The sequence below is a fragment of the Nansenia antarctica genome (assembly GCF_963989245.1).
Source record: "Nansenia antarctica genome assembly, chromosome: 11".
Lineage (NCBI taxonomy): Eukaryota > Metazoa > Chordata > Actinopteri > Argentiniformes > Microstomatidae > Nansenia > Nansenia antarctica.
Window position 1 is genome coordinate 28259474 of NC_137681.1, and position 23699 is coordinate 28283172.

Consider the following 23699-nt stretch of genomic DNA (forward strand, 5'->3'; position numbering starts at 1 on the left):
TGGGGTCCACCTGCCAACCAAGATTTTGCAAAATGGGACAAACACCAAATTGAGACTCTGCATGCAGAGTTCTGCAAATCCATTCTTCGTATCCAACGCAAAACACCAAATAACGCATGCAGAGCAGAATTAGGACGATACCCACTAATTATACAAATTCAAAAGAGAGCGTTTACATTTTACAACCACCTAAAAGAAACTCACCCTGACACGCTCCACAACAAAGCCCTTACCCACAGAGAGACTCTAGGGAGATGCCCCCTCAGCAAGCTAGTTCTGGGACTCTCAGGGCCCTATAATGCACTTCTTAACTTGCCGTCTTAAGTCTTAATTAAGACGCACCGCCAGGTTAAGACCTACCGCCACCCTTATTATGCGCTTTATACGCGCTACTGCTATTATGCAGGTGTCGCTAGGCGCCCACACATAAGACGTAAGACTCCCGTGCATATATTACTCATTGTGGGAGTGTTCATATGTTAATGAAGTGCGCTAGGCGCCCCTGCTATTATGCGATCTGACTTTGCGCCTAGCGCTAAGAAGTGGTTTGAAAAGTTCTTAGGCGCTAGACTTCATGCACGTTTTGAAACACGAGCGCGCCTCAAACAGATTTGGTCACGATTCGGTCAAGCGACCGTGGACGTTTATGCTACGGCAGAGAACGCCCAGTGTCCCCTGTTCTTCTCTCTGCACGATCGGGGAGCCCCGCTGGGAGTGGACGCATTAGCGCACGAGTGGCCGAGGACCCTACTGTATGCGTTCCCACCGGTGGCACTCATTCCCCCGACTCTGGCCAGAGTGAGGGAAGGAGATCTGTCCATGGTGCTGATAGCCCCGCGTTGGCCGGGAAAGCACTGGTTGGCGGAGATTTTTCATCTCCTATCCGGTCCGCCATGGCAACTACCGCTGCGCAGGGACCTGCTGACCCAGGCGCGGGGGGAGATATTCCATCCCCACCCAGAGAGATTGTCTCTGTGGGCCTGGCCCGTGAAGGGATCAACCTTGCACTAGTGGGTCTTCCCCAAGGGGTGATCGACACTATTCAGTGCGCCAGAGCCTCATCAACTAGAAAGTGGCGTGTGTTCGAGACTTGGTGCTCAGAGTCACACGCTGTCCCTTTTCAGTGTTCTGTGACAGTTATTCTGTCATTTCTACAGGACTTGATTGAGAGGGGTAAGGCTTTCTCAACCGTTAAGGTCTATTTGGCAGCTATTTCGGCTTGTCATATTGGCCTGGGTGGAAAGTCGATAAGCCAGCACCCGTTGGTGTGCCAGTTTATGAAAGGGGCCCGAAGGAAATTGCCTACGTCTAGGCCGTTAGCTCCTTCATGGGACCTCCCTATGGTACTAGATGCTCTCTCCTGCCCACCGTTCGAACCGCTGGAACAGGTGGAGGTGAAAGTGTTAACGCTAAAGACGGTCCTATTGCTTGCTTTGGCTTCGGCTAAGCGCATAGGTGAAGTCCATGCGCTCTCGGTGCACCGAGAGTGTACAAAGTTCTCCCCAGGGGACTCTAGGGTCAGTCTGATGCCTAACCCAGCCTTTATTCCGAAGGTTATAGGCTCTTGCACCCCTATAGAGTTGGCTGCCTTCTATCCCCCGCCTTTTGCCTCGGAAGAGCACAGGCGGTTGCATACTTTATGTCCTGTCCGCGCGCTGCGTGTTTACATAGACAGGACTCAGGGTTGCAGGAAAGGTGACCAGTTGTTTGTATCCTGGGCGAATCCACACACGGGAAAGCCAGTGTCGAAACAACGCCTTTCCCATTGGGTAGTGGCGGCTATTGCCTTGGCTTACTCTAGTAAGGGTCTACAGCCCCCCGCGGGCTTACATGCGCACTCTACTAGAGGTTTGGCGACCTCCTGGGCACTCTTTAAAGGGGTGTCTATTCAGGAGGTGTGTGCGGCGGCGTGCTGGGCTTCGCCCCACACGTTCGCTAGATTTTATAGGTTGGATGTTACGGCTCCAACGCTATCACACTCAGTCCTCAGTTTGGGTTCCTCTTAGGACGTAGTTCCTAGAGTGTGAGGGTCCATTCTGGGACAGTTGTCGTTTTACAGGCAGGTCCGGCAATACGGGAGTAAGTATATTCCCATAGTGAGATACGAAACGAATACTATGAAAGAGAACTTTAGGTTTTTTACATAACCCTGGTTCTCTGAGTAGTATTCGTGAGTATCTCACCGGACCACCCTCCTTGCTTTAGAAGCGAGAAAGAGGTTGCTTGTTTTGAATGACGACAGACGCTGTGTGTACGCTTTATATAGGCGGAGGGTCCCGTCCCTCGTGACACAAGCGTCGCCTGGGCCAGCCAATGGGATGGCGCAGTGTAATTCAGTTTCTGATGAGGTCACGCAGGGGGCGTTCCCATAGTGAGATACTCACGAATACTACTCAGAGAACCGGGGTTATGTAAATAACCTAAAGTTCTAGGGTGTTCTATCAAAGCAGACAGGGTTCTAGGGTGTTCTATCAAAGCAGACAGAGTTCTAGGGTGTTCTGTCAGAGCACAGTAATCATTCAGGTAATGAGTAGATCATTTAACCGTGTGCAGGACTGTGTGGTCACACTTTAACACTGTAACACTTTTTTTTTTTTTTTTTTAATACTTTATTGCAGGGCTGTACATTACATTTCACAAGTTCATTTCATACACTTTACACGTTTTCTTCACTTGTTTAAGTTCATCCTGCATCATTTTTGTTTGTTTTTTATTTTTTATGAAGAGAACAGAAAAATAAAAAATAAAGAATAGAGAATAGAGAAAAAATACAGAAAAAGAAGAGAAAAATTATAGAGATAGAGATAGAAAAGTACAAGATAAAAGGAGGGGGGTGGGAGGGGTGGGATCGGGGAGGGGGGGGCTTCCTTCCTACTCATTCATTCGGTCCATTTACTCCAGTTCATAGTGAATTGCTCTTCACGGTTTCCCACTTTATAAGTAATTATTTCCATTTCTTTTATCTCTTCAACAGTTTTTTCCCAATTATTAACAGATGGTGGGTTTAAGTCCAACCGTTTACGTGTGATTTGCTTTAAAGCCGCGATACGTAATATGGTGTACAAATATTTATCTCCCTCCCTGTGTATATCTAATGGAATAAGACCGAGTATAATATTGACTGGATGTATAGGATTTTGTAAGGTAAATGTATTTTTTATTTTTACTTGAACTGCCTTCCAAAACCTTTTCAATTTAGGGCATGTATAGAAAATGTGTGTGTGATTGGCTTCTCGTTCCATCCATTTTCTCCAACATTCTGCATTGCCTGTCGGCCTATATTTTGACAACATTTTCGGTGTTAGGAAGATCTTCATATTTATTTTCCAAGCAAATTCTTTCCAGAATTTTGATTGTGTTGTCTTAAATATTCTTTTGCATGCTTCTTTCCAATCGTCATCCGTAATTGTTATTGCTAATTCGTTTTCCCATTTTTCTTTAGTGTTATCTTCTTGTGTCTTGATTTCTTGCATGATTTTGTAAAGTTTTGAGATTTTTGTCTTTTCACTGTTTCTATTTTTGCTCAGATATTCCATTAGTATATGTGATCTTTGTTCCTGTCTCCTCTGCTGTGTTATAAGGTAGCTTCTAATTTGTAAGTACTTAAAGAAATGGCTATTACTTATATTAAATGTATTAACTAAGGTTTCAAATGAGTCTATCATGTCATTTGTAACCATCTGTGAGTACACCTGTAGTCCCTTCCTAGCCCATTCTTCTAATATTTTGTCTGTTTTATTAGGTAAAAAGTCTGGGTCACTGGCTATCTCTCTCAAATAAATACATTTGTCATCACATTTATACATTTTACGAATAGTTTTCCAATTTATGAGGGTATTTTCTATGCATCTGTTATTCCCACTATATTTTTAAATATCCTTTAGACTCAGAAAAGGTAGTGTTTCTATTGATATTGATATTACTTGTTTTTCTATGTCTTTCCATTTGGTTTGAACCGAGTTATTCATCCATTTCATTATTGTATCTATTTGAGTTGCATGGAAATAGGACATTAGATCAGGGAAATTAAACCCTCCTTTTTCTCTGGTTTGAGTTAGTATACTAAGTTTTTTCCGTTTACTTTTGTAGTTCCAAATGAAATTTGAGAGCATTGTATTCCATTTTTTGAAGCTACCATGTGGAATGGGAACTGGTAATGTTTGAAATAAAAACAGAAACTGTGGAAGGATCATCATTTTGACGCTTTCTACTCTACTCATTAAGGATTCAGGTGTTATCTTCCATCTATTCTCGTATTTTATTTTCAAGGGCTTGATAGTTGTCGGTGTATAATGTTGTTATATCTCCGGTGAGGTAGATTCCTAAATATTTGATTTTCTTTGCATCCCATTTCAACTTATATTTTTTCCTTAATTTCCGAATCTATCTGTTCTCCAATTGTTAATACTTCACACTTACTTTCATTTAGTTTATAACCAGAGATTTTACTATATTCTGTAATCGCTTCCATTAGGCTTGGTAAGGATTGGGCTGGTGATGTTAAATAAACAACCATGTCATCTGCATATAATGCCAGTTTATGCTGTTCCTCTTTTATCGTTATGCCTTTGATGGTATTATTTTTCGTTATACTTTCTGCTAGTCCTTCCATGCATATAGCAAATATAACTGCTGAGAGTGGGTCTCCTTGTCTTGTACCTTTATAGATTGGAAATCTTCTGGATATTGTGCCATTTACTTTTACTCTTGACACTGGATTTTTATACATTCCTTGAAGCCATTTATTAAAATTCTCATGAAATCCAAAGCTTCTTACAATTTCAAACATGAATGGCCATAGCAATCTGTCAAATGCTTTTTCTGCATCCAGTGTTAAGAGTGGAAGGTTTGCCCCATTGTTTTGTGCATAGTCCATTATATTTAACGTCCTCCTTATATTATCTGACAACAGCCTACCTGGTATAAAACCACATTGGTCGCTGTCTATTATATCTGGCACGATGTCCTTTAACCTATTGGCAATAATAGCTGTTACTATTTTATGGTCCGTATTCAGGAGCGATATTGGCCTGTAAGACGAACATTCAGTAGCGTCCTTACCTTCTTTATGTATAACCGTTATTATAGATGAATTCCAAGTAGTTGCCCAATTTCCCGTTTGTAATACAAACTTATATGCTTCTAAAAGTAGTGGTATCAATTGTTTTTAAAAAGTTTTATAAAATTCATTAGTAAATCCATCATCACCTGGTGTTTTCCCCATTTTAAGGTTATTTATTTGTTGTTGTATTTCATTTACTGTGATGTCCTTAATGAGCTGTTCATTTTTTTTATCTTGTTACCTGCTTTAAGTTTAACTTATGTAAGAAATCTTTCATTAGTCCCAGGTCAATATTTCCTGTGTTTTTATAAAGGTTCTCATAATATTTTACAAATTCTTCCGCTATTTTATCCTTTTCCGTTATTGTTCCAGAGCCTTCTACAGTCTTCAATTTCGTTGTGCTTTTTTAGTCTGTGTCTTAAGTCGATATGCTAGGAGTTTTAAAGACTTAGGTCCTCCATCGTAATATTTCTGTTTGGTGTATGTCATTAATTTCTCCACTTCCTCTGTACGAATTTTATCCAACTCCTTATACTTCTTTTTAAATTCATTTGTTACTATTATTTCATTTGTATTTTTTAATTTGTCTTCCAAGTATTGTATTTGTTGTTCAAGCATTTTCTGTTTTTGTTGTGTTTGTCTTTTCTTCAATGCACACTATGCTATTATCTGTCCTCGTAGTACCGCTTTAAGGCCCTCCCATATAATAGTTGGATTAGTATCTCCATTGTCATTTATCTCTACATATTCTTTTAAGGCTTTATTGATTTTTTCAACAAAGATCTTATCTTGAAGAAGTGAATTGTTTAATCTCCATATTTTTTCTCCTTGCTTTATATCCAAATGTATAGTTATAGATAGCGTAGCATGATCTGATAAATCCCTTGTGCCTATTGTGCATGTTTCAATCCTCTCTACGTCTTTTTTAAACATGAAGAAATAATCCAGTCTATTGGAAGTTGAAAATCGTCCAGAATAATATGTATATGTTTTTTTAGTTGGATTTAGCATCCTCCATATGTCTACTATTCCAAATTCTGACATTGCACTTCTTAAAATTGATGATGTTTTATCAGCTCTGTGTGGTTTATTATTTGAGGAATCTAGCCTAGAATTTATTGTAAGATTCATATCTCCTCCCATTAGGGTGATTCCTTTACATTTTGTCATTAACATTTCGATTATTTCTGACATGAATTCTGGGCCTAATTCCGGTGGATAGTATACATTAGGGGTGTAACGGATCACCTAACTCACGGATCGGATCGTGTCACGGTTTTTGAGTCACGGATCGGATCATTTTTCGGATCAACACAAAACATAGAAATAAAAATAAAAAGCTTTTTCCTCGAATTCTGTAAAAACACCACTTTTACTGTGTAAAACCCAACAACATTCAAGATGTCAAAACTGGTATATATATATATATATATATATATGTGTGTGTATATATATATATATATATATTACATATATATACATAACATATTCTACACTCAAACATTAGGCTACATATTAAACAGAACCACACATTCAACTTAAATGATGCAGTAGGAGAGAGGGAGGAGGCACCTGGTTGCAGCAGTGAATCACTGGGCTCTTTAAAGCAGACAAATAAACATGTTTTATGCCACTTTTAAGTAAATAATAAAGTGAAACCTTACTTTAAACATGGTATGAAAAAATTGGCTATATTATCAGAAGTTGTCAAGCTGCCTTTTTCGTGCCCCGTCAACACACCAGGGTCACGGCAAATGTGTGGCCATGCTCGTACGACTTTCTCGTTGCACAACGCTTAAACACCGTAACTTTTTTATCGACCACACTTCCAATGACACTGTCCGTCATTGTTATAATTGACAGAGAAGCCAAAGTGCTCCCATACATGGGATTTAAATGACGAGGGAGGCATTTCGAGTTCTTCTCTGTCGCCAACATTAGCAGGACTCGCCATGAACACTTGGGCTGCGTTCGTAAATTTGCTCTGAGAGCGCCGGAGAGCACACTGGGTCCGACGTCATAAAGGGGCCAAGTAATTTGATTGGACAAGAGGTGTTCCATGAATGCTGATCAGATTCCAGAGCGAATTTACGAACGCAGCCTTGTTGTTCTAGATTTTTTTTTGCATTATCAACCTATCATTGCGCTTTAGAGTAAAACAAAGCACGCAACTGTCGCGTCTATCTTTTCATGGCAACTCTACATTGTGATTTACAAGGGATATTAACTAATATTAAGTAATATTATTACTTGGTTACATTTTGCAATTGATCCGCGGTACACATGCGTGCCGAACCGTGGGGGGCGATCCGTACGGATCACGGATTATCCGTGATCCGTTACACCCCTAGTATACATTTAAGAATGAGACAGTAATTGACTCTATTTTACCAATTACTAAAACAAACCTGCCCTCTTTATCGTATATATGTTGTTCTTCTTTAAATGGTATGTGTGGTTGTATAATTATAGCAACACCCCTCTTCTGTGTTCCATATGAACTGGAGTAAATTTGTCCCCTACTCAATTTGTCATGTTCTTTTTTCTTTAAATGGGTTTCTTGTAAAAAGAGGACATCTCCTCCAGCTAACATTTAACATTTAACACTTTAACACTTTAACACTTTAACATTTAACACTTTAACATTTAACATTTAACACACCTCAGGCTGTCAGTCTGCTGGGGTCAGGGGGTGTGTGTGAGCGTGTGTGCGTGTGTGTCTGTGTGTGTGTGTGTGTGTGTGTGTGTGTGTGTCTGTTTGTCTGTTTGTGTGTGTGTGTTCAAGTTCAAGTTTATGATCATATTAATACAATTTAACTCTTCAGCCTGTCCTTCCCCTCTCTCTCTCTCCCTCCTCCCCCCTCCTCCCCCTGTCCTCTCCTCCTCCCCCTGTCCTCTCCTCCTTCTCCCCCTGTCCTCTCCTCCTCCTCCCCCTGTCCTCTCCTCCTCCTCCCCCTGTCCTCTCCTCCTCCTCCCCCTGTCCTCCCCTCTCTCACCACCAGATGGAGCCAGTGTCTCTCCCTCCTCTGGCGCGCGTAGCCGTCTGCGGCGGTACCCATGGCAACGAGCTGTCGGGCGTGCACGTGGTCAGGGAGATGAGGAGGCAGGGCGTGGAGTGGGCGGGGCCTGCGTCCGTGACAACGGTGATATCCAACCCGCGGGCCGTGGAGGCGGGGCTTAGGTACACAGAGACGGACCTCAATAGGTGTTTCACCAACTCCCTGCTCAGGTGAGGGGGGGGGGGGTGTTAAAGGCCTGGGGGGGGGGGTTATAAAGACAGAGTGTTGAGTTATAAAGACAGAGTGTTGAGTTATAGAGACAGAGTGTTGAGTTATAGAGACAGAGTGTTGAGTTATAGAGACAGAGTGTTGAGTTATAGAGACAGAGTGTTGAGTTATAGAGACAGAGTGTTGAGTTATAAAGACAGAGCATTCATCTGTGTAGGAGGCAGGTAATTTACAAGTGGTCAACTAGTGGTCGTTGTGGGTAAGTAGCAGCTTAGCATTGTAAAAAGGCACGGCTGTTCTAGTGGTCAAAGACATTCTAACTTTAAAGTGAGAGTTTGTGGATCACATGAAACACACAGCGTAATTATTTATGACACTCCTCATTCAGAGGCTCGTGCTAAGTGAGAGAAACACACAAATGAACATCAGTAGGACACAGATACATGAATGTCCAGCCAAACCCATGTTAAGAGGTAGCTAGCTAACATTATCATACTCGTAAGACTTTTCACTTTTCAAAAAATGCCGGTCGAGAGAGGACACTGGCGTTGCTTGTTCGCCGCTTCTCCGCCCGAAATATACTAGGTATACTTGCAGTATCCAGAGTAGATTGTCCTACAAAGACACAGATTTAGATTTAGTTATCTAAAAAAATGTTATTAAACCCCTATACTTTTTTGGGGGGGGGGGTTCTTTTTATTTTACTACTCAATCTTTTCGGTTTGTAAAGCGTCTTTGAGTGTCTAGGAAAGCTCTATATAAGTTTAATGTATTATTATTATTATTATTATTACTATTCTTACCCGTGGTGACCAGGGGCCTCATTTATAAAAAAGTATTTGAACGTCATCTTTGACTTTCACGTAAGCACATTTTTCTAAACGGACGTAAGCATTATTTATAAAACGGGCTGAGATGGTTTAAAGTTGCGTACGTGCTTCCTTCTATAAATACCAACGCAGGTAAAATGAACATAGGGGAATGAGGTTTGTGTTAACGCCCTGTGATAGCGGCTCAATTATAGCGGCTGAATTAAGCCAAGTGCTATAATATAGGGTAGGCGTTTGTCTGGAAGCGGGAGAGGGCAGAGAAGGGTGGCTTCTCGGTAAGTTGCATTTGTAATGTTTGATCATGACAACTAACCAGGCAAATGCTTATACTCAGTACTCAAGTTGTAAAAGAAAATCAGGGGAGGTGGTGGATTTGATCATATGAGGACAATGTTAGCATCCCCTCAGCGTCAGTGACTTCAGTGTCAGTAACTTGGTAAAAATGTCATTGCATGTGTGCGCACCTTGAAATAGCAGTAATACCACGTTCATGACATAAAGTATGGAAAGAGGGGGGCGATTTTGACTGTTTTTATTTCTGGGGGGATGCCATCCCCCCTCAACTCGAGTGCTGCTTATACTGTAATAATATAATGGTCTTATTCTTATCAGGTGGTCTTATTCTTATATGGCTGCGAACTCCCTTTGCGAACTCCCAGACACCAGAGAAAATCCAGTATAATTTAGCGTGTGGCCGGGCAAGGTCCGTTGTGGAACGCACTAGGCATGTTGAAGGGGAGATAGACAGCTCCGGAGGGATATAAAGGCAGACTGAAATACAATCATAAACATCAGTTCCCTTTAAATCTTGAATTCAACTCATTTTCTCGGCTGATAACAACATCGTTAATGTTATTACGAGCCACTTGCATGAATTACAGTAGGCAGTGCGGCTCACATGCCTGTAATAACTCTGCATAACCAGTAGGTAATGTGCGTAAGCAAGTTGAATACTCGACGTAGAGCTACGATTGTTTCCACGGTCAAATTGACTCACGTTGAAATTGTATAAATCACTACGTTGACGTGGTTTTCTACGTACGACACGGGTAAGATCAAAATTTGATCTAAGCACGTTCTATAAATGAGGCCCCAGAACTCTGCTGCCCGTCTGCTCACCTCTACTCCCCCCGTGACCTCATCACCCCTGTCCTCCAAAACCTCCACTGGCTGCCGGTCAAACACAGGATCCACTTCAACATCCTACTGACCACCTACAAAGCCATCAACAACCTGGCCCCTCCTCCCTCCTACCTTGCCGACCTCGTCCCCCTCCACACCCCCTCCCGCTGCCTCAGGTCTGACGACCAAACCACCCTCCAGACCACCAGGACCACCAAGCTCTGGACCTGGGGTGATAGGGCCTTTTCAGCCACAGCCCCGTCCCTCTGGAACGCCCTCCCCAACCACATCAGACAGGCCAACACCCTCCCAACATTTAAACAGGCCCTCAAAACCCACCTCTTCATGCTCGCCTTCAGCTATGGAGCTATTTTAGTGCCATCAGAAATTGAATTGTATTTGACAGATTGAATTGAATATGAGCACAAATTGAATTGTATTTCACAGATCTGAATTGTATTTGACAGATTGAATTGAATCTGAGCACAAACTGAATTGTATTCGACAGATTGAATTGTATTCAATTCAGTTTTCATTATTTTCATTCAGTTTTCAAATTCAGTTTCTCTAAATACTATTCGTTTTTTCTCAAAATACAGTTCAGTTCTCTAAAAACAATTCAGTTTTACTCAAAATACAATTCAGTTCTCAAAATACAATTCAGTTTTTCTCAAAATACGAGTTCAGTTTTAGAGGCACTCATCCGGGGACTCTGGGCTAGGTAGAATAATAGAGCACCGATTCTAACTCCCATCCCTCCCTCCCATCCGACGTCGTTATATGGAGAAAAGTAATGAAATAGGCAATGTGTGTCCTTTCAGTCTGCCTGATGTTACGGTCTCCTCCCTCCACTGCTGTCTTGTTCTGATTGTGTTGCAGGATGGCAGTGGGGAGAGGAGGCCTGATTGGCTGATGTAGCACACCTGTGCCTATTAAGGGTGTGCGTTGGGGATCAGTCTCTCTCTCTCTCTCTCTCTCTCTCTCTCTCTCTCTCTCTCTCTCTCTCTCTCTCTCTCTCTCTCTCTCTCTCTCTCTCTCTCTCTCTCTCTCTCTCTCTCTCTCTCTCTCTCTCTCTCTCTCTCTCTCTCTCCATACAGGTTATCCTTTGTTTTACTCATTTGTTAGTGGCAACCTTTTGATCCTTTGTTTACACCTTACAACATTCCACATTACAGATCACTCACCCACACCCTACACAACTGATAAACTGACTATCACATCTCATTTCTTCATTATTTATAGTCTTTAGTTGTTAATAAAATAATAATTTACCTTTACCCTCGACTTGTCTCCCTATTTTGTCACTTACTCTGAGCCGGGTTAGTGACAAATGGGGGCTCGGCCGTCGGATTTAGTTGTTGTAGGACCTTTTGTTGTAGTTTGGTTAGCGCTCTTTGTTTCACTGTTGATAGGTTCAGTGATTTTGGATTCTTTGGTAGGTTCTTTGTTAAATTGGTTAGTTCGTTGGTTCGTTGTTCTTCGGTAGGTTCTTTGTTAAGCGCTAAACATTTGGGAGATAAGTTGAGTATTGTTTTGTTGATGCTGTGGCATCTTAGTTACCTTTGTGTTGTGATTTGTGCCCACAGTTATTTGTGGTTGTTTGTGTGCTGGGGGAGAGAGAGGACTACGGTTTGTCTCCAGACACTTGCCCAGGCTGGAGACGCCATTTGCTCTGCTATCTGTTGGGACACCTAGGTAGGAGTGTGGTTGTTCCTTGTGCAGTGGTGAGAGATTTAGGAGCTGATACCTTCTACCCCATGTTAGGCTTAGCGGCGTATTTCCTTTGGGGAGTGCGTTGGGCTTTTGTTGTTTTTTGTATTATTTTTGTGTGGTAACCGTGGCTAGAGCAGTGGTCTCGGGGGCATCGCCGTAGCACGGGGGAGTGCGCCAGCGTGCTGGTTACTTGTTCCGTGTTAGCGGTATTGAGTGCGTAATTACCCACCACGAAGCCACACGAAGACTACGAAGACTAGGGTTGAGCTATCTAGGATTTGGGGAAGCTCCGTTAAATATCTCCATTGCTGCGCTCGGTGCGACTGCGACTGCTACTGTTTTGTGTGCTTCAACAGGTGGGGAGGCATTTGTTGTTATAGTAGTTACGTGCACATTAATCATGGCTTCTATTGTCGAAGAGTTCATGCAGAAACCATCAGTGGAGTTGTTAGAGAGATGTAGTAAGGACCAACTTTTGAAAATCGCGGATCTCCATAAGATTGAAATAAGTAAAACTGTTAGCCGTCTCAAGGAGACTTTAAGAACGGTCGTGATGGATAATCTGATTCAAGCTGGTATCCTGGAGGAATCTCTAACCCTTACGCCTGTCCCAACTCCCGTGAGTAGTAATTTGACTTTTGACCAACAGAAGGAGTTATTGTTGTTGCAGCAAGAGCATGAACAGCATGAGAAAACTGTTCAATTGGAGATTGAAAAAATCCGTCAGGATACAGAACGTGCTAAATTAGAATTTCAATGGGAGCATCTTAAGTTCATTAAAGAGGGTAAAGATGTCGGGGGTTTTTCTCTCTATGATTCCGACCCCGCTAGGGAACGTGGGGGTCCCCATTTTGATATTTCTACTAACCTAAAGCGTGTGCCTAAGTTCAATGAGCGAGACCTTGACTCGTTTTTTTTACTATTTGAGCGAGTGGCTGAGGTTAGACGTTGGTCTGATTCAGACCGCATCTTGCTCCTACAGAGCGTGATTACGGGTGGAGCCCAGGAGGCCTACTCTGCTCTGAGTAGGACTGACTGTAGGGACTATTCCTTAGTTAAAGCTGCAATTTTGCGTGCTTATCAATTGGTTCCGGAAGCGTACCGCCAACGTTTTAGAACTGCAAAGCGGCGTAACGAGCAATCTCATGTTGATTTTGTCCGTGAGTTGACGTTACAGTTTGATCGGTGGTGTTCTGCCTCATCTGTTACCAGCTATGAGGAGTTGTGTCAGTTAATTGTGTTAGAGCAGTTCAGAGATTCTGTTCCTGAGCACCTTGCTGTATATCTTGGTGAACGCGAGGTGTGTACAGCTCCTGAGGCAGCAGTGTTAGCTGATAAATTTGTTTTAACGCACAACGGCAGGTTGGGGGAGTTACGTACTCGTGACTGGGACCGCAGTGAGAGACGGAGCTCATCTGGGTTTCGTCCTGTTAGTTTTGAGGCGAGGAATGAGACCCCGTCCTTTAGATTTGATAGAGGCTCACAAGGAAGAGGAGCCTGTCGCTACTGCCGGGGGGGAGGTCACTGGAAGAATGAGTGTCCTGTCCTTCAGGGCAAAACCAGGTCTTTTTCTGGTCCTGAGGTAAAAACGGTTGGGCTAGCAGTTACTGAAGATGCTTGGTCTACCCCCAGTTTGTCTTGTGTGCAGCCAGATGAGAAATCTCTGGTTGTTTCAAATTATGCACCTTTCGTATATTTTGGTATCTGTTACTGCTAAAAATGAAGAAGAGTTCTTGAGCAAATTTAAGAATGTTTATTCAAAAAAAGCAGGTTACACAGCATGGCCCCTCAATGGAGCTGGTGGTCCGAATCGGTCACAGGATATGAAGTCAAAGAGAAAGAGCCAATCTGTGTACAGGATTTTATACCCCCCCCTGTCACTGTCGCTGAGCCAATCAAAACAGAGTCCACGTCATTTTAATTTGGTCAGATACAAAGTTTGCCAGTGAGGTCATAGTAGTTTTCTGTCCTGTAAATAGGATGTTATTATCTTATTATCTTATTATCAGGGGCCATCCTAAGGATCCTTTGCTGTGTATTATCTGCCATACCTGAAGGCAGATAATGTACTCTGCATTGGTTTAATGCAATTCACCCTATGGTCTAATACAATTCTAATGCAATTTATGCTATGGGCGTCTTGCTGGCTCGGGCCCTAATGCAATTATATCTACCCATGATGATATTACAGCCTCTGCACATGCTGGTCAAAAGGCCATTGTGTGTATTAGAGGGCCATTGCTATGGTTACAGAGCATGAAAATACACGACACACCTTTCATTACTAATGGTTTTGTGTCTATCCTTGGGAGTGGGGAAAAGGTTCCAGTTAGGATATTGCGTGACACTGGTGCGTCTGAATCTTTTGTCCTGAAATCTGCCCTGCCATTTTCCCAGCTATCTGATACAGGTGACAGTGTCTTGATTAGGGGAATTGGACTTAACACCTTGTCAGTCCCGTTGCATAAGATTGACCTCTTTTCAGACCTGGTACAGGGTGAAGTTGTTGTGGGGGTGCGGCCGTTGCTGCCTGTTAAAGGTGTGGAGGTTATTTTGGGGAATAATTTAGCGGGTGGACGCGTCTGGGGTGACATATCCCCACCGTTGGTTGTGAAACAGTGTTTCCCTGAAGTGGTTCCATCCTGTGCTGTGACATGTGCGCTGAGCCGTGCAAATGCTGTTCCTACACCTGACCCTGAAAAAAGGGTTACAAGCAAGGCGTGTGACCTTTTGTCAAAAGGTCCTAGTGTAGTTACTCGAGATGACCTGGTGATGAAGCAGAGAGCTGACCCTGTTCTTAAAGTTCTATTTGAACAGCTTCTAACTGATGACGAGGTTGTTGCGGGTTACTACCTTGAGGATCAGCTGTTGGTGAGGAAGGGGGTTCCTCAAGGAGATTGTTCTATGGGGGATCCTTTGGTTCAAATTGTTGTCCCTCAAATTGTTGTCCCTCAGCTTACAGAGTCTGTATCATTGTGTTCTGTTCCTGCCATTGGTGCATCTGTTGTTGGTGTTGTCTGTGAAATTTGTGTGGAAGTGCCCAGCTCTCCTCCTGGTCCTGTGGTGGCAGCGCAGGAAGGTGGGGGTGTAGCTGGCCTTGTTTGTGTTTTTGTGGGAGGACTGATGTTCCTGTTCTTGAACCAGGGGGTCGTGCATACATTTGTGTTTGACCCTGGTTGAGAGTGTGGTTTGGTTACCGCATCTGTTGATTTTTGATTTTGGGTTTTCCTGGTCATCAGCCTCTTCCTTTTTGTATCCTTCCCCTGGCTCTCTTCACCCTCTTAATCTGCTTCCATAGGCCGTGGTTGCTGAGGTGTGCGGTGTGGCCTGGGGGGGGGGGGTGCTGTTGTGGTGAGTAGGTTGGTGGCTATGGGGATACCTTTATTTTGTAAATTTGTTAATAAGTTAATATTTAGAAATTATTTTGGGTCCTTTTTAGTCCCCAAATTTTATGGGGGGGGGTGTTACGGTCTCCTCCCTCCACTGCTGTCTTGTTCTGATTGTGTTGCAGGATGGCAGTGGGGAGAGGAGGCCTGATTGGCTGATGTAGCACACCTGTGCCTATTAAGGGTGTGCGTTGGGGATCAGTCTCTCTCTCTCTCTCTCCATACAGGTTATCCTTTGTTTTACTCATTTGTTAGTGGCAACCTTTTGATCCTTTGTTTACACCTTACAACATTCCACATTACAGATCACTCACCCACACCCTACACAACTGATAAACTGACTATCACATCTCATTTCTTCATTATTTATAGTCTTTAGTTGTTAATAAAATAATAATTTACCTTTACCCTCGACTTGTCTCCCTATTTTGTCACTTACTCTGAGCCTGGTTAGTGACACTGAGGTGTTGTAGGGGGGTATTTAGTATAACAGGCTAATGGGTTTATTGTGAGTTTACTTTGATTGTTTGTTTATTGCCTTGATCACCGTATTGAGAAGTCATATGGTTATGGGGGGTGATATTGCAAGGTAATTTAAGCACCTGCGCATCTTGCATGGCGGTAGTGGAGAGAGAGGGGAGCGATGTATTTTTGTTGACCGCATTATACGCATATTCTATAGGCTACGCATTGTTTGTTATTTTTCTGGTTTTGATCGCTTATGGATTATTTTTTTACGTCGCCAAGTTTGATTGTTCTATTCAATAAATGATCTCGCTACAGGTGTCATATAACCCTAACCCATATCCTGTCATATAAAAGTACCTTATTACTTCTCCAGGTAATGTATTTCTGACATCCATCACTTTTGCTGTCGTTAAGATCAGGGATCTCAAGTCTCACGCATTGGGCGGACACACGCGGCGTGTGAGCGTTTGAACGACTTGAGAGCCCTAAGTTAAGATACTTTATTTTTCTGTTTGGTAGTCTGTCCAATGTGACACTTGCCCTCCTCCACCGGCCCTAGTTTTGGATCTAGCTTGCTGTTCATTATTTTCATGATAAAACGTCATAACATCTTCATATACACCATACAGGATAAATACTGATTAACAGTAGGCTACTTTGGCAAATGCCCATTGAACAGATTTATTCATTATCCTATCTTAAGAAAACGAATGTAACACTCTCATCTGGGGATTTACACGGCAAATCAAATGAAGAACTACACATCCCTGATGACAGGGAGATGACATAATTAATATGTCATAATGACTGCTCTGATGAATCAACCCCTATTTCATCAATTTTCTCTATATAACGACGCCGATCATTGATCGGCAACGACACTATATAATAGTTTGCCTAACTGGCCATCGGATTTGGGCTCCTAATATCTAAAAAGCACTACGGTTTTCTTATTTTATCGGATTAAAGTAGCAAAGACCAGACATTTCCATTGACCGGCAGTCAAACTTCTACACTTCTATCACCCAAAAAGGGGCGTGGACATGACGGGAGAGCAAAGTACCCGGATGCGTTGCTCTTATGAATTCGGATGGGAGGGATTAGAATCGGTGCTCTATTATTCTACCTAGCCCAGAGTCCCCGGATGAGTGCCTCTAAAACTGAACTCGTATTTTGAGAAAAACTGAATTGTATTTTGAGTAAAACTGAATTGTATTTAGAGAACTGAATTGTATTTTGAGAAAAAACTAATTGTATTTAGAGAAACTGAATTTGAAAACTGAATGAAAATAATGAAAACTGAATTGAATACAATTCAATCTGTCAAATATAATTCAGTTTGTGCTCAGATTCAATTCAATCTGTCAAATACAATTCAATTTCTGATGGCACTAAAATAGCTCCATATTCACCAGTTAACCCTCCCCCTCCCTTCCCATGTGTCCATGCGCTATCTTAACTAGACCCCTATACTCTCTTCTATTTATTTCTTTTTTTTGTTTCTTTTATTATTATTAGTGTCTAGAAAAGCGCTATATAAAAGAGATCCTTGTCTCCCCCGTCTTCCCGTCCCTCTCTCCCCCCTCCCTCCATCCACCCCCACCCCCTACCTCCCTCCACCTCCACCTCCACCCCTCACCTCCACCTCCACCTCCCTCCACCACAACCTCCACCTCCACCTCCCTCCACCTCCACCTCCACCCCTCACCTCCACCTCCACCACAACCTCCACCTCCACCTCCACACCTCCACCTCCACCCCTCACCTCCACCTCCACCTCCCTCCACCTTCACCACAACCTCCACCTCCACCTCCACACCTCCACCTCCCTCCACCACAACCTCCACCTCCATCTCCACCTCCACCTCCCTCCACCTCCACTTCCACCCCTCAACTCCACCTCCCTCCACCTCCTCCTCCACCTCCCTCCACCTCCACCACAACCTCCACACCTCCACCTCCACCTCCTCCTCCCTCCACACCTCCACCTCCCTCCACCTCCACCTCCACACCTCCACCTCCACACCTCCACCTCCACCTCCACACCTCCACCTCCACCTCCCTCCACCTCCACCTCCACACCTCCACCTCCCTCCACCACAACCTCCACCTCCATCTCCTCCTCCACCTCCCTCCACCTCCACTTCCACCTCCCTCCACCTCCACCACAACCTCCACCTCCACCTCCACCTCCCTCCACCTCCACACCTCCACCTCCACCTCCCTCCACCTCCACACCTCCACCTCCACCTCCACCTCCCTCCACCTCCACACCTCCACCTCCACCTCCCTCCACCACAACCTCCACCTCCATCTCCACCTCCCTCCACCTCCACCCCTCACCTCCACCTCCCTCCACCTCCACTTCCACCCCTCACCTCCACCTCCCTCCACCTCCACCTCCCTCCACCTCCCTCCACCTCCACCCCTCACCTCCACCTCCACCTCCACCTCCCTCCACCTCCACCTCCCTCCACCTCCCTCCACCTCCACCTCCACCCCTCACCTCCACCTCCACCTCCCTACCCACCTCCCTCACCCCCACCTCCCTCCACCTCGCTCCCTACCCACCTCCCTCACCCACACCTCCCTCCACCTCCACCCCTACCTCCCTCCACCTCCACCCCTACCTCCCCCACCTCCCTACCCCCCCCCCCCTCCCCCCTAGCTCCCCAGTAACGGAGGCCACACCGTACGAGGTGCGGCGTGCCCAGGAGTTGAACGCCCTGCTGGGCCCCAAGGGTTCCCCCGGGGCCGTGGACCTGCTGTGTGACCTCCACAACACCACAGCCAACATGGGACTCACCCTCATCTGCTACTCCCTGTCTGACTGGGTCAGCCTGCACATCTACAGACACATACAGGTGAGTCTACCTGCACATAAACATCTACATACACATACAGGTGAGTCTACCTGCACATAAACATCTACAGACACATACAGGTGAGTCTACCTGCACATAAACATCTACAGACACATACAGGTGAGTCTACCTGCACATAAACATCTACAGACACATACAGGTGAGTCTACCTGCACATAAACATCTACAGACACATACAGGTGAGTCTACCTGCACATAAACATCTACAGACACATACAGGTGAGTCTACCTGCACATAAACATCTACATACACATACAGGTGAGTCTACCTGGACATAAACATCTACAGACACATACAGGTGAGTCTACCTGCACATAAACATCTACATACAGACTTCCTGTCTGACCGCCCCCCAGAGGGTGCGGGTGGGCTCCCACACCTCCACAGCCCTCAGACTCAGCACTGGGTCCCCCCAGGGCTGCGTGCTAAGCCCCATCCTCTACATTCTCTACACCTACGACTTCCCCCCCGTCCACCCCAGCAACTCCATCGTAAAGTTTGCAGACGACACCACCGTGGTGGGCTGCATCTCGGGGGGGGACGAGGCGGCGTACAGGGATGAGGTAGAGCAGCTGAGCAAGCTGTGCAAGGTTAACAACCTGCTGCTGAACCAGTCAAAGACCCAGGAAATCATCGTGGACTTCAGGAGGAAAAAATCTGAGGTCCAGCCCCTGCTCGTCGATGGAGGGAGCGTGGAGAGAGTCTCAACCCTCCGATTCCTGGGGGTGCACATACAGGATGACCTGTCCTGGAAGATCAACACAGCAGCCATCATCAAGAAGGCACAACAGCGGCTCTTCTTCCTGAGAGTCCTCAGGAAAGACCACATCGGACAGGAGATGCTGGTGACCTTCTACCGCTGCGCAGTGGAGAGCATCCTCACCTACTGCATCTGCATCTGGTTCTCCAGCTGCACAGCCGCAGAGAGGAATGCGCTACAGAGAGTCGTGAGATCGGCCCAGAAGATCACCGGCGCCCCCCTCCCCTCTCTGGAAGAGCTGTACAACACACTCTGCCTCAGGAAGGCCTCCAAGATCTCCAGAGACCCATCCCACCCTGGGTACGAACACTTTGCTCGGCTGCCCTCGAACAGGCGGTTCAGGACCATGTTCGCAAGGACAAACAGACTGAAGCTCAGCTTCTACCCCAGGGCCATTCAGGCCCTGAACACAGCAAATACCTAGGTTCTAGGCCCTGGACAATCTAGACAAAGTGATGGCAGCTACTAGATTGAAATCAAGTGTAATACTGAAACACAACTGTGTACATTTCAAACCTGCAAACTGCGACACTTTAAATGAATGTGCAATAACACTATGTGCAATATGACAACCCTAGGGTACATAAGGTTCAGAGAATAGGAAATGTTAGAATAGGTATAGCATAGCATAGAGTACAGCACAGTGTTTTATTTGTATAGTATAGTATAGTGGATAGTGTATATAGCCTTCATTTTATGTAAACCAGCTCTTTTCCCTTCTTGTTTTTAGTTTTTTTTTCCTAGCACCAGGGGAGCCCCCCCTCCCAAATTTCGTTGTTTGGTACCTGTACTATATCAATGACAATAAAGACCATTCATTCATTCATTCATTCATACATACACATACAGGTGAGTCTACCTGCACATAAACATCTACATACACATATAGGTGAGTCTACCTGGACACGGTGCAGCAGCTTTCAGTCACGCTGCTGCGTGCTCCTGGAACAAACTCCCTGAAGAAATCAAACAGGACCAAACCCTTAAAATATTTAAATCTAAACTAAAAACCTTCATGTTTTACAGCAGTTATGATGAAACACAAACATTTATATCAATGTCTTTTATCCATTAACTAGTGTGTCTCAGAGGGAGATGGCTGATAGTATACTGTGTGTGTGTGTGTGTGTGTGTGTGTGTGTCTCAGAGGGAGATGGCGTCAGCGCCGGTCAGACTGATGCTGCTGGACATCCCCGTCTCCCAGGCGTACTCCCAGGAGGCACTGGGGCAGCACGGCCTGGGTACGTCTGTCTGTCTGTTTGTCTGTCTGTCTCTCTGTCTGGGGCAGCACGGCCTGGGTACGTCTGTCTGTCTGTCTGTGTGTGTGTGTGTGTGTGTGTGTGTGTGTGTGTGTGTGGGTGTGTGGGTGTGTGGGTGTGTGTGTGTGTGTGTGTGTGTGTGTGTGTATATATACAGTTAGGTCCGTAAATATTTGGACAGTGACACAATTTCCATAATCTTGTCTCTGTCTGCCACAATGGATCTGAAATGAAACAATGGAGATGTACCGTATTTTCCGCCCTATAAGGCGCACTTAAGTCCCAAAAAAAAAAAAAAAACGACAGTGCGCCTTATAACCCGGTGCGCCTTATATATGGATCAAAATGTAAAAATTACATGACCAATATTTTTTTTTTAATAATAATACAATGTTTCAGTACGACTGGTAAACTACAAAGCCGCACCGCTTGCAGCATTACGGTAATCAGTAAACGACGGCCGCCATCTTGGAATCTCCGCGAATGCTATGCTTGTGGTGGGTTAACATAATTCACCCCCGGAACTAATAGTTGGGAGTATTGTTCCGTACGGAGGGTTAAGTGGGTGGTACTGAGTTTTAGTTCCTGTTTTAAGTGTGTGATAACAACTGGTTCATGTCTGTCAATAAACGTCTAGCTGTGACATTTAATACGCCGCCTCCGACTCCCGTCTCTCGGCACTACATGCTATTGTTATTCTATCATGTGCTCTGAATGGATGCCGTACTCACCCAACTGTTCAATTCGGACACTCACACCGCTTGCAGCATTACGGTAATCAGTAAACACCGGTGTTGTGCTTACTCACAGTCCCACACCACAAGACCCCAGGTAAAGAAGACTAAACAGAGTTTCCGAGGGAACAAAGTGAGATTCTTGGTGCTTTCAACTTGAAGTTTTAAAGTACCCACTCGATATAATAAACAACAGTTTAACGATCACTAAACACTTATCATTTGTGTATTGGATTCATTATTCTCGTTTGCCGGAGGCTACCGGTAAGGGAGGGTTGATTTGTAAACATACTTTCGTTTTAGCTCGTGTTCAAAAGCAAGAACTGTGTGTTCATCTAGTTATGTGTAGTTATGTGTTTTTAGCATGTCGATGTTCTCCCAGTATGTTGTCATGTTATTAAAATACAGTTTAGACCTTCGTAGCGATGTGTTTTGTTAGCTGTTAGCCGCTAGCAGCGTTTGTTGTGGTTGTCAGATTCACTTTTCTCCCATTCAGTGTTTGAGATGAACCAACATTCACATACGCCTGTCGTGTTCAATCTTTCTCTGATTTGAATGTATGACACATCATTTGAAAGCTTACAATCTGTAGTTTAAGCATGTGTAAAAACTGAAAAAGTACGTTGCACATTTCACCAGGAGCTGTCACATATTGGTTGTTGGTTATAATTGTATGGCCTATTGGTTGTTTTCTGGTGTTGTTTTGCTCTGTTTGTAGTCTACTTGATGTATTTTTATCAGCTGTTAAATCACCACAGCGGTTAATCCACTAATAGAGATAATAGCAGATTGAAAATGCTTGTAGCTAACTACTCTATATCTCGTGGTTGCAGCTATTGCGAATTGCTATTCACGCGAGTCAGCTGTGAATCACCGCAGGTCCTTGACGCTTGTTGCAAAAATGGATGACGAACGGCTGATACTTGAGGTGGAAAAATATATATTTTTGACAGTGGAGCAGGTAGAACGTTGATGGTGACAACGCTCAGGTGGAGCTTGGACAACGGGAAGTTGACACAACACCGATGGAGAGGTGACGCAACGCAGTAGGTGGAGCTTGGGCGTAACGCAACCCCAGTCAAACGTTTGACTGCAGTATCTATTCTATGCGCCTTATAAGCCGGTGCGCCTTATAAGCCGGTGCGCCTTGTATATGAAAAATTTTCTAAAATAGGTCATTCATTGAAGGTGCGCCTTATACTCCGGTGCGCCTTATAGGGCGGAAAATACGGTAATTGAAGTGCAGACTTTCAGCTTTAATTCAAGGGGTTGAACATAAATATTGTATGAAACGTTTAGGAATTGCAACCATTTTTATACACAGCCCTATTTTCAGGAGCTCAAAAGTAATTGGACAAATTAACATAATCATAAATAAAATGTTCAATTTTAATGACAGCCTGAAGTCTGGAACACATGGACATCACCATGCTGGGTTTCCTCCTTTGTGATGCTTTGCCAGGCCTTTACTGTAGCTGTCTTCAGTTGTTCGTGGGTCTTTCTGCCTTTAGTTTTGTCTTCAGCAAGTGAAATGCATGCGCGATCGGGTTGAGATCAGGTGATTGACTCGACCATTGCAGAATATTCCACTTCTTTGCCTTAAAAACTCCTGGGTTGAGTTACGCAGTATGTTTTGGGTCATTGTCCATCTGTATTGTGAAGCACCATCCAATCGACTTTGCTGAATTTGTCTGAATCTGAGCAGACAGAATATCCCTAATGTCACTAACCCGGCTCAGAGAAAGTGACAAAATAGGGAGACAAGTCGAGGGTAAAGGTAAATGATTATTTTATTAATAACTAAAGCAAAATAAGTAATTTAGAAATGGGATGTGATAGTCAGTTTTATCAGTTGTGTAGGGTGTGGGTGAGTGATCTGTATGTGGAATGTTGTAAGGGTGAAACAAAGGAACAAAACGTTGCCACTAACAAAAGAGTCAAAAAAGGATTTTTAAAATGTGGTTATGCGTTAAAACAAAGCTATCAGCTAACACTGCTGCCTCAGAAGCCGTACACACGTTGTGTTCACCAAGATATACAGCAAGGTGCTCAGGAACAGAATCTCTGAACTGCTCTAACACAATTAACTGACACAACTCCTCATAGCTGGTAACAGATGAGGCAGAGCACCACCGATCAAACTGTAATGTCAAATCACGGACAAAATCAACATGAGATTGCTCGTTACGCCGCTTTGCAGTTCTAAAACGTTGGCGGTACGCTTCCGGAACCAATTGATAAGCACGCAAGAT

The 23699-nt window shown here is 44.2% G+C and overlaps 1 protein-coding gene across 1 annotated transcript in view; it reads left to right on the top strand.

The window, feature by feature from the left end:
- The window catches only part of LOC308168075 (N-acyl-aromatic-L-amino acid amidohydrolase (carboxylate-forming) B-like), a gene marked incomplete at its 3' end in the record, with an annotated part of 46618 nt that overhangs the window by 1659 nt on the left and 21260 nt on the right, over nucleotides 1-23699 (top strand). The window contains exons 2-4 of the mRNA XM_080542550.1: nucleotides 8065-8291; nucleotides 18477-18672; nucleotides 20602-20695. Of these exons, the coding sequence (XP_080398676.1) occupies nucleotides 8065-8291; nucleotides 18477-18672; nucleotides 20602-20695 (517 nt within the window). The remainder of the gene's footprint in view (nucleotides 1-8064; nucleotides 8292-18476; nucleotides 18673-20601; nucleotides 20696-23699) is intronic.